Genomic DNA, 11461 nt, shown 5'->3' on the forward strand with positions numbered 1-11461 from the left:
TGCATTGAAGGTTGAAAGCGGAAATGAACTTTCACCTACAATAACGAGTAATCACGGAAATAGGCTTTTTAATACTCATTAAGGGTAGAATCTTCTTTATCTATAGAAGGTGTCTGGTGTCTGAATACTTGTTCATCTTACCTCAGTTGATATAAGTCATTCAGGTATGACGTTTGGGGTTTACGAGTAACTTTGTCATCCTCTTACACAGAAAGTGCTGGTAGAGTGATGTGTGCCATGATATAACGTCCCCGTTACCTACGACTGCACGAGATAGAATGACCGCATTATACTCACTCTTGCTGAATTATACAATCTTATGTCTTTGTCATATAAAAATGAAACTGAATATATAACTGACAAAGCTTGGTGATAAAAGCAAAGAAAGTTCGTAAGACAAATGATACAATTAAATCGTCTTGTAAGATTAATTTTCTGCTATTTCAATACATAAGAAATGTTTTATGTTTGACCTCCTGTTTTACGCAAATCTTGAAAATTTGCCAAAATACAGCTAATATCACTAGTAATGAAAATAATCAACTCCATGAAAAGCATTACGACAGCTTTGCTGATCATTAGCTGATTTTCCCAGGCAGGTTTGAATTCTTGGCCGACGGAAATGACAGTCCAATTTTTCCACCGAGTTCATTTTAGTATATGATGCTATTGATTATTGTTGCTTCTCTTTAAGTAAATAAGCTATGAGGACAAATTGCTCACTTTCTCCTTTATCCACACTCTCTAAGAAATCTCAATTCAAGGTCGACGAAAAGACTATGCCTTGTTGAATGGATATCCAGCATCAATGACTGACAAAGGCAGACCAAGTCCAAGGGTTCAGCGGCCACACTACATTACTGCACCTGTAGCATTTGCTCGAGTACATGCCCCGGCTATGCGGGTGAGTACGTGCGGCTTGATATCTTGACAACGTTCCAAAACACACACAAAACATACACGGCAAAGAGAAACAGACACTGGTTATAGTTTTCACCTAATTTTTATGAGATGAACTACAGTTTTGAAAAAAATCAAGTTTTCATCGAATGTTTAAAGATATTTTCAGATTTAAATCATACACCAAATTAATTGTAAACACAGATACGTTTCATTGTGTTAGTTTATCAATTGATCATCTAGTTTTCCGATACAGACTTTTTGTATTAAAGCGAATTTCAAGCTGAGAGATACATGGCAGAATGATGCATCACAATTATGCATGTGTTCATTCATCTTCTTCGTGGTTGATTGTTTGATGCTATGTTGTGGGTTGTCTGAATATGACTAGTCTGTGGCATATATTCCCCACAATGTTCTTCCAGTGCGGCTGGTTGGTGGATCATGCGAAAGAGAGGGCCGAGTTGAGATAAGGTGTGACGGGCAGTGGGGCACGGTTTGTGATGATTGTTGGGATATCAACAACGCGCACGTCGTCTGCAGAGATCTCGGCTACCCATCGGCCTCAGCTCATTATACGGGAGCCCACTTTGGACAGGGATCTGGACCAATTTGGCTTGACGATGTTATCTGTACTGGAACGGAAACCTCTCTTCAACAATGTCGTCGACCATACTGGGGATGTGAAGGCTGTAGCCATGGTAAAGACGCCGGAGTGAGGTGTGAGGGAAACCGTAAGTTTGAATCTTTAATTCGCAAAAGTTAACTTTCAGCCCTCATGATAAAGGTCTTACCATAATCAATAATACAAATTTCGTGAGAAGTCTATCTGAGAACCTACGCAGGTGACGTTTTCCCTTTGTGTTTTGACATTTGCACAAGATATCCTTGATATAAAGACTAATAAATGAAGCAAGACGGTCAACAAGATCATGCAAAAACTTCAAAGCATACTTGTAATACATAATAATTTATACGAAGATATTTATCTTTACATATGATAGGCACAATAGTGTCTAATTGAAGGTAAAAGACCTAATTTAGATATCAAATCGTCAGATGCCAGGCTTTAAAGCGATATGTAATTGGCTTACTTCATTCCAAGGGATATTATATATATATATATATATATATATATATATATATGAAGAGTTTGTTGGCAAAAACCGATAAGTCCATATTTGCCAAATGGAGATATTTGCGATTAAAGGTCAAGAAAAATGAAAAGAATAATGAGAACATTTTTGCTTCTTTCGACCATAACTTTAAAAATGTACCTTTATATGTAATGACAAATATATCATTTAAAAGGTATTATTTTGTACTTTATGACAGCGACCGTACTTCAAAATTTTCAAAAATGGACTTATCGGTTTTTGCGAACAAACTCTTCATATGAAGAGTTTGTTTGCAAAAACCGATAAGTCCATATTTGCCAAATGGAGATATTTGCGATTAAAGGTCAAGAAAACTAAAGAGAATAATAACAAAATTTTTGCTTCTTTTGACCATAACTTCAAAAATATACCTTTATATGTAGTGACCAATATATCATTTAAAAGGTATTACTTTGTACATTATGACAGAGATCGTACTTCAAAATCTTCAAAAATGGACTTATCGGTTTTTGCAAACAAACCCTTCATATAATATATATATATATATATATATATATATATATATATATACATGTTGATAAGGTAGTCCACGTGTTGGCAAGATAAAAAGATAAGTAACAAAGCTGCAACAAAGTTCATGCTATATTCACCAACGGTTTATTTCTTCACACAAATTTTCGAGCGTCTCGCCGCCCTTTCTCAAGTGTTGATACTGAGAGAACAATAACAAAATTAAGCCATAACAATATATTGCAACCGTGTTACCAAGGATGCGCGCTTTAACGCATCAATGCTAGGCATCCTAACACCCAGCGCGCATCCTGGCAACAGTGCAATGTTACGTCATATTGAAATGACAATGAGTATAAAGCATACATGAAAAAACTTGGCACGACTGATACAGAAGTAATTCCTCTGAATACGCAGCTGCGGTGGTAATGTAAAAGCAGTGCATTATTTCTTTCAAAATTCAACATACACATAAATTAACTTTAATTCTAGTGTATAGATAATCTTTAAATAATCTGAAATTATTTTGATTAATATAAACATTCGATTTTTAAAATCAAACTGAATCGTCACACTGATGGTTATGCAAAATATGTGCAAGCAGTTTACTATTCCTTTCAAACTTCAGCATACACATACATTTACTTCCAAATTCTGTTGAGTAGATAGTCTTTCAATCAGTTATGGTCAAATTTTGTGTGAAGAAATAAACCGTTGGTGAATACAGCATGAACTTTGTTGCAGCCTTGTTACTTATCTTTATATATATATATATATATATATATATATATATATATATATATATAAATCAAATGAAATTCAGAAAACTGTACAGGTTATACGGCCAAATATGGCTTTACATTATGTTCATTTTTCTTCCGATTTTATACGGGTAAAGTGATGACGGACGACAAATATTGATTAGATTTTCTCCCAAAAATTATCAATTCATATAAGCGTCATATCATGGTACATGGGGGTGGTTCTGACTGTGTGTGCGTGTGTGTGTGCGTGTGTGTGTGTGTGTGTGTGTGTGTGTGTTGTCAAAATTTCTTTGGGACGATGGCAATGACAATCTTTATTTCGGGCTTTTTGACACTGGTTGCATATTCCACTTGTATTCTCGAGTATATTTTAGATAGATATTCCCAGTTGAGCGGGTAGACTATTATACAGCGTGGTATTGGTCACGAGGTTTCTAGTGTCAGTGCCTTTGCTCTCTATTTAAGGCTTTTTACACTTGTAAATTTTTGCTTAGCCCCGGACCAACGGTGGGGCTAAGGGGGGGCCTTAGCCCCACCGTTGGTACGGGACTATCCTTAGCCCACTTTCTGTTTACACTCGTTTTTGCCAAAGTGGGCTAGCCCCACCGATAGTACGGTACTATCTGGCCCTGCAAAATAGCAGGGGTTAGCACCGCAATTGCGGTGCCAAGCAATTGAGTGTAAACAGAACGAAAAAATAATCCTGGGCTAAGCGACGGAGACGAAGTCCGACCCTCACTGACCAATCAGAAACGAGGTAATCAAGTGCTGCCGGTGCGTGCGTGTACGTGTACAGTACACAGCGTAATTATGAATATTCATGTGGATTGGAAAGTCCGGGGCTAAGAAATACGAGTGTAAAAAGGTCAGTTCTCTCCTTAGCCCCGGACAAGAGATAGTACGGGACTAATTGGCGAGTGTAAAAAGCTGAAAAAATTGGTACGGGACTAACGATAGTCCTGGGTCAGAGAAAGTCTGGGGTTAAGAAACACAAGTGTAAAAAGCCCTTTTGAGGCCTAGCCTGTTGACATCGTTGCCTAGTCCTTTTGAGGGGATCTAAAACCGCCACTTCCGTGCGTGATTACTTGTAAGCATGAATTCACAAAAAAAAGCAATAAACAAACCCACAATTATATGTTGTTGTTGTTCTTTTTAATATTGGCATGCATATATATATCATGTATAATGTATATGAATATGTATGAAGAGTTTGATTGCAAAAACCGATAAGTCCATTTTTGAAAATTTTGAAGTACGATCTCTGTCATAAAGTACAAAATAATACCTTTTAAATGATATATTGGTATATTGGTATATTTTTGAAGTTATGGTCAAAAGAAGCAAAAGAGTTCTTATTATTCTCTTTATTTTTCTTAACCTTTAATCGCAAATATCTCCATTTGGCAAATATGGACTTATCGGTTTTTGCAAACAAACTCTTCATATCCATATATATATATATATATATATATATATATATGATAGTAAAATATACAATGTTGTTGTTTTATAGTTCTGGATATATATGAAATGTATATCATTTGGTATCTTTAGATAGTCTGCGGTCTAATTTTTTTCTGAAACTCGTGGCTTCGTTTTAATGGGTTAATTAGATGCAATGATTTCATGCGCCATATCACACCATCCCGTACCATATCTAATAATATCTGCACCTGTTGGTAACACATACAGAAGAAAAAAATAACATGAATCTACAGCTTCAATCCATCATCCACATCCTTTTGTTGTTTAAAAACAATGCAAAATACTCAGCAAAGAGTGATTGAAATAACATACAGCAAAATGAAATTTTACGTCTCAGGATGAACGAAAAAGAAGTGGTATGAAAATGATTGTCCACCTTACTATTTGGAACTTCCTGTAATCACCAACAAAGTACTGGGTTCATGCAATGAGACGTAGTGCCGCGAGGCGATGGCATAGCCTTAGACGTAGTGCCGCGAGCCGATGGTATGGCATTGCCATGGCAAAGTGCATTGTTTCGTTTTTACGACATCATTCGTGTATAATATACTTTATATTGTATTGAAAAAAATCCTTTATCAGACGAGTGTAAGAGAAATGAAAAAAAAAATGTTTCACTTTGGATTATGTCAACTTTTGCTTTTCTTTTCTTTGTGATGATGGAAATAAATAAACTATTGAATTGAATTGAATTGAATAGCCTAATTAGTGGGCGATTTGAAGGTGTTTCTACTTTTCAATAAGTTCCGGTACACATGCACGTATTGACCCGGCTTTGGAAGTGGGCTTGAACTTAAGTGTCGTGACTCAGACTCTACCTTGAACAAGGCTACCTTTTATTTCCTTCATCTATTTCTTTATCTCTTTATGATCAAGTTACAACCGAATTGAATTATTGACACAACAAATCATCAATGTTAGCTTGGTTCCTTTCTCTGGTTTAAGGAACCGCTAGAGTAGATACGTACAACGTTCGTAGCGAGCTGACATTAACTCCGACGGTAGCAGACCATGGGGGCGTCCTTCAGTGCCACCTTCTCAGCAGTGAACAGTCTAGAACGCTACAAGTCCAACGTAAGAAGCATAATATTATGTACATGTATATCCAATAATATCCTTCGGTATGTGTGCTTCCCTTTTTTACAGGTTGCCTTTTTTGAAGCTTGGTTTAGGAAAGAATTCACTCAATCAAAACTGTGTGCTTATTCGCAGTTACAATAACGAAGAAAAAAAAATCCAATCTGCTTATCACAGGTACAACTCTGAACATTCGTGAGGTTATAGTTCGGTATTCCAGAGATTTGTTATTCTTGAGGTTTGCTAATCAACAAAATAAAATATGGTACGTTACTCCGAGGGTTCGTTAATCGACAAAGCAAATAAGGGTTACTATTGAGAAAGTTGGTTAACCCGAAAAACAATTAGGGGCGTAATATCGAAGCTTCGTATGATGCGGGGTTTTTTTTTCCTGTTTTTCTTTCTTTCTTTGTTTATTTTCGGATTAACGAGCCGCCACAATAACGACTCTTACTTTATTTTTGTAGCTCTCTCTCTCTCTCTCTCTCTCTCTCTCACACACACACACACACATATGCATCAATATGATGGAAAACTCCATAGAATTAGTATGAAAGGATTGTCACATCAATGTAAAAGTTAGTGGGAAATTGTGAAAGTGTACAAATGTAAAAGTTGGTATACACTCATTGAGATCACAGTGATGTCCCGATGGACAGTGTGAGGTTTGTGATGCAAGGTCATACGAATGTAAGGCAACATACCCTGAAATAGACTTTAATCTTGGTTTATTTGAATATCAATCTGCCTTTAACCCTGATCACGTGACAGACCCTCCAGCAGATAATATCATCTCGATCAAGATCGTTGACAACGAGGACGGACAAGAAACTGATGGCCTCCAGATTACATGTCACGTCACCCCATGTGACCAACCATTTCCACTAATCGGGACATATGAGATTGCAATCGATGACGTCATTCAGTCATCTTCAAGCTCCCCTTCCGTGACCCTTGACCCTCTACCCAGTGGATGCGTAGAAATCTCATGCACCGGAATCAACGAGATTGGTAGGACGACCACTACGCGGACTCATTGTGTCAGAAGCTGTGGTAAGTAATTGTGTACAGTTATAGATCTTCTTGGGATATGCACCAAGTTTTTATGAAATCCGTGAACCGAAAGAAGGACCTCATCTCAGGGCAGAGAGAGACAGGAATGTATACAAAGGGTTCAGTGTCTGAATGTGAAATATATAAATGTATAACTTTACCTTATAAATAGGCTGTAATGGTTTGATCCACAGCAAATTGGATCGAAAATGACGAGAAGAATGCACGATATTCTCTCGACTTGGAAAATAGAAATCAAAGACACATTCGTATTACGAAAACTTACAATGATGATGGTGTATTATTGTTTCGTCAACTCGAGATAACTTAGATATTGTTAAAGATTATTTTAAATTAATATACACTTCTTGTGACCCCCCCCCCCACACACACACACACCCCACAAGCAGAAAGTGAAAATTTGTTATCAAATGATATCCAGGGTGTTAAACTGTCTCAGAATGCAACAGAAAAATTTAAATGTTTGATCACACTCAATGAGTGTTTAGATAATCATAAAACCATGAAAAAAATAAAACACTTGGAATTTAAGGATTTCGTTTTAAACATTACACTTTTTTGTTTCAAGATGAAATACACTCCAAAATTTTGTTATTTCCATTAGAAAGACAAAGAAAAACGGCGCAACAGTGCCAAAATGATCGAAAATGGGACTAGAAATAAAAAAAAAATTATGAAAAATTGAAATTTCATACTTTTCTTGACCATTCATTTTATAAACATTCAAATCAGCAGGTTAATGATGTCATGCTCTCACAGTTGTCTATTCATTTCATTGCAGAAATGACAAAACTCTCTAAGCTGTAATACTAAACGTGCCTTAAAACCACTTAAATAAAGGAAAAGCATATGTTAGCTCAGATATATTTTCTTAATAAGGGAATATGCTATGGTCTGTATTGGCTAAATATGTATTTTTTTCTCGAACTTCATATACAACATACATGATAAATGGTGAGGATATTACATCTTCAACTCGCTCAATTTAAAGTGGCATTTAAGTCGATTTTCGTGATTTCACATCATGAAGTACATACATCAACAGATCCATGTATAAATTTATGGAATTTATTGTGATCCTTGAGCAGAGAAATAATACCCTTAAAAAAAAATCTGAAACAAATTACACTGAACAATGTTGATGACATAGGAGCCTCATTTTGTTTTTTTATAGAAATGTGGCAGAATAATTTCATTAACACTTGTTAAACAAGTTCACATGTGTAAAATGTATTCATGACACCTTCTTTGGCTCTGCTTCCTTGAGCCACAACTCATGCATTCTTATGGTGAGGCTGCCATGTCATCATCCGTGGTCATTGCTGTTTATTGTAAATATAATATATATATATATATATATATATATATATATATATATATATATATATAGTAATAACTATAAATTCTGAAACTCTGTACTCAGTACAACTAATTATAGTAGCTCAAAAGTAAAATTCTGAAAATTATCCAGAGGTCTCCTTTGATATTCGCAAGAACTGGTCAAGAAATAAAATTACTTCTATTACAAATGTTAATCCTTTAAAGATCTCTTGCACACTATTCTCCGTATAATTGTTACGGATGTCTTTATCTTCCCGTAGAGACCAGTGGCGAGCCTCCAGCAGCTGATGTCTTGTCGATCAAGACTTCGGAGTTCCTAGACAAAGACCGTCAGATGAATCTGCTAATCCTGTGCAGAGCGAACCTGAGCGACCAGTCGTACCCGTACCTCCATTCATATTCAATTGGAGTTGATGGGACCACCCTGTCCAACGCGAGCTGGACCTCGGCCGTCTTGAGACCACGCCCAAACAGGTGTATTAATGTCACGTGTTCCGCAACTAATGGCGTCGGAATTACTTCCGCTTCCGCGAGACACTGTCCGAGGGGTGAGTAACAGGAAATCCACCCCCCCCCCAAAAAAAAAAAAAAAACAACAACAACAACAACAATAATAATAATGATAAGATAAATAGATAAATAAATAAATAATAAATATGCTTCAAGTTATCAAATTCCGTGAGAGACATACTTTCGTATTGGTAAACACTGTTTGCAATAATTGCTAGTAATCTGGAACTGTTTGGTTGAATCGGGATTGCGGGGAATCTCTGTGATATACTAAGCCCTATTCCTTTTCAGTACAGCGATGTTTCCCCTATATATCAATACAAATTTGACAAATGCGGAAAGATGTTTATGATTGAAAACGGGTGCATTTTACAAATTAAACCATGCAAACAATTCATTTATTGTTCCCTTTATAGATTATAATCTTTAACATTTAATCATATATAATATATGCATACATAGAGAGATATGTCAAACTACCAAATTTCAGGGGAAAAAATGCTTCGGTGGCCCAATCGGGCAACTGAGATTTACATTACCTTTGCCTTTATTTTAGACCCTAAATATATTTCTCGAGCCACAACAATTACAAATTAAATGATTTTAGTGGCTTGAATGGACCTCCTGAAAAAAAAAAAAAATGTTAGTGCCGAGCTTTGTATGTACATGATCAACTATAAATTAAATCAACAAACTATAAAATGTGTACTTACATCAAAACCTTTAAACTGTTTTTTTAATAAAATCAAATGCATCTTCGACCCCATCTTTCTCTATTCCTCAGACCCACCTGCGCCTAAAATCATCTCTATCAAGGTCGAGGAGGACGACGATGACTGGGGAACGAATCTCAATATCTCATGTCATGTGGATCCGATCGACCAACCGTTTCCACCGATCGGTGTGTTCGAAATCGCCGCTGATGAAGACATTCTATCAAGATCCAACGCCTCTTCAACGATCATGGAAGATCGCCCCCAGAGATGTATCGATATATCGTGTACCGGTACCAATCAATTTGGAGAAACTGTTTCCACGCGGAATTACTGTCCACTGAGAACAGGTAGATTGCTTATAATTTCGTATTATTATATAGACGGTAACAGCTCTTGATTACAATGTTTGTTTGTTTCGTCAATACCAACCTTCACGAACTCTTCGATCCTCAACTGCAGGTCTCTTACATATTCCGTTTTCTCGGAAATCTTGGGGGGAACGAGCTTTCGCTCACGCTGGACCAACACTGTGGAATTCACTTCCTCGTGAGCTGAAAGACTCAAGCTCTATAACATCTTTCAGGAGTGATTTAAAATCCTATTTGTTTAGCAGTGCATTTTGAAGACCAGTGTCTTTTGAAGACAGACTTTCATGTCTTTTTTTTCTGCTTCTTCATCTTCTTCTATTACGGTGATGTACTTGTATCTACAGTCTGTTTGCTTTGATGTACAATTGTAAAGCGCCTTGAGCATTTAATCAAGGTGGAGAACGGCGCTATAGAAATTGTATGTGTTATTATTTATTATTATTATTAACACTGCAGACTTAGAACAGGTATATGTTTCTTATAGGTTCTGGTATATAGACAATACAATACTGCCCAATGAAAACTGGTAGGTTTTCTTATTGGGTCTAATACTATAGAGGATAATAGCTTCATATCTCATGATCTCTTTGATGTCTGCTTTGTTTAAAGAGGTGCTTGTATATTTTCCTGTTTTAGTATTTTCTATTAGTATTAAAAAAATCGATGTGATAGTTGCTTACATAATGACACTGATTTATGTTTTGACACAATTTCGCGAAGAGAGTAGGCCTACTGTTGATGTCACTGTTGATTTGAGACAAATCAATTGTTTTGTTTTTACCCTCATAGTTCACGCGCCCCCAGCGAATAACATCCTCTCCATCGAGACCCAGGAGATCAATGGGGAAGGAAGCCAGGTCATTCTCGTCATCACGTGTCACATCAGTCTTCAAGAGCAGCCGTACCCACACCTCCACACATACACCATCGGAGTCGACAACATCACTCTCTCCTCGTCCAGCTGCGCCTCGGCTCTCTTCAGACCACGCCCAGGCAACAGGTGCATCAATGTCACTTGCTCTGGGACTAACGGGATTGGTTGGACCTACACCAGTGTTGAACACTGTCCAACTTTTGGCTCGGAGAAAGGTATTTAAAGTCAGAGAGAGATGCCGTGCTCAAAAAAGAAAAAAAAATAAGCTATAGCTTAAATAGAAGTAGTCATAAGCGAAGAGATGAATAACTTTTATATTGAAGAAATCATGGAATGTATCCATTACTCGAAGTCTATGACGTCATTTTCGTAATACATGTAGACAACTTCTAACTATCACTCAAATCAACGAGGAGTCCTTTTCTTCTTTTTGTTTTTGTTTGTTTGTTTGTTTGTTTGAACTTTTTTGGGGCGATGTTAATCATTCCTTTAATATTTTTATTTGTAATGTTGTAAGGACCTACGATTTACGTTTATAATACAATCTGAAGTATCATTGTCAATATTATTGTCAAAATAAGGTAGGAACGCATGAATTCTTTACAAATATACAACGTACGATGTTTATATTGAACTTGTGACATAAATTCTAAAGAAAACTAACCACATGCTGGGCTTTGCTATCATTCTAAGAAGTATCTAATACATTAAACTAGATTTCGAA

At 36.5% G+C, this 11461-nt stretch overlaps 1 protein-coding gene across 1 annotated transcript; it reads left to right on the forward strand.

The window, feature by feature from the left end:
• The first annotated feature begins 808 nt into the window (after positions 1–808).
• LOC139733427 (uncharacterized) lies at positions 809–11199 on the forward strand. The gene is made up of 7 exons (XM_071644246.1): positions 809–904; positions 1292–1634; positions 5723–5851; positions 6626–6907; positions 8530–8817; positions 9564–9842; positions 10653–11199. The coding sequence occupies exons 1-7, from the start codon at positions 809–811 to the stop codon at positions 10958–10960; spliced, it is 1725 nt and encodes a 574-aa protein (XP_071500347.1). The 3' UTR covers positions 10961–11199.
• Positions 11200–11461: the final 262 nt, after the last annotated feature.

The sequence above is a fragment of the Diadema antillarum genome, unplaced genomic scaffold (assembly GCF_040938485.1).
Source record: "Diadema antillarum isolate AM-2024a unplaced genomic scaffold, OU_Dant_1.0 seq00000475_RagTag, whole genome shotgun sequence".
Lineage (NCBI taxonomy): Eukaryota > Metazoa > Echinodermata > Echinoidea > Diadematoida > Diadematidae > Diadema > Diadema antillarum.

What these genes read in the sequence shown, in the direction of transcription:
- LOC139733427 (XM_071644246.1), top strand. Translation starts at nt 809, where the DNA reads ATGACTGACAAAGGCAGACCAAGTCCAAGGGTTCAGCGGCCACACTAC. An exon ending in TAGAACGCTACAAGTCCAAC is followed by an intron (nt 5,852 to 6,625) that starts GTAAGAAGCATA and finishes ATCACGTGACAG; the next exon opens with ACCCTCCAGCAGATAATATC. An exon ending in CGCGAGACACTGTCCGAGGG is followed by an intron (nt 8,818 to 9,563) that starts GTGAGTAACAGG and finishes TCTATTCCTCAG; the next exon opens with ACCCACCTGCGCCTAAAATC.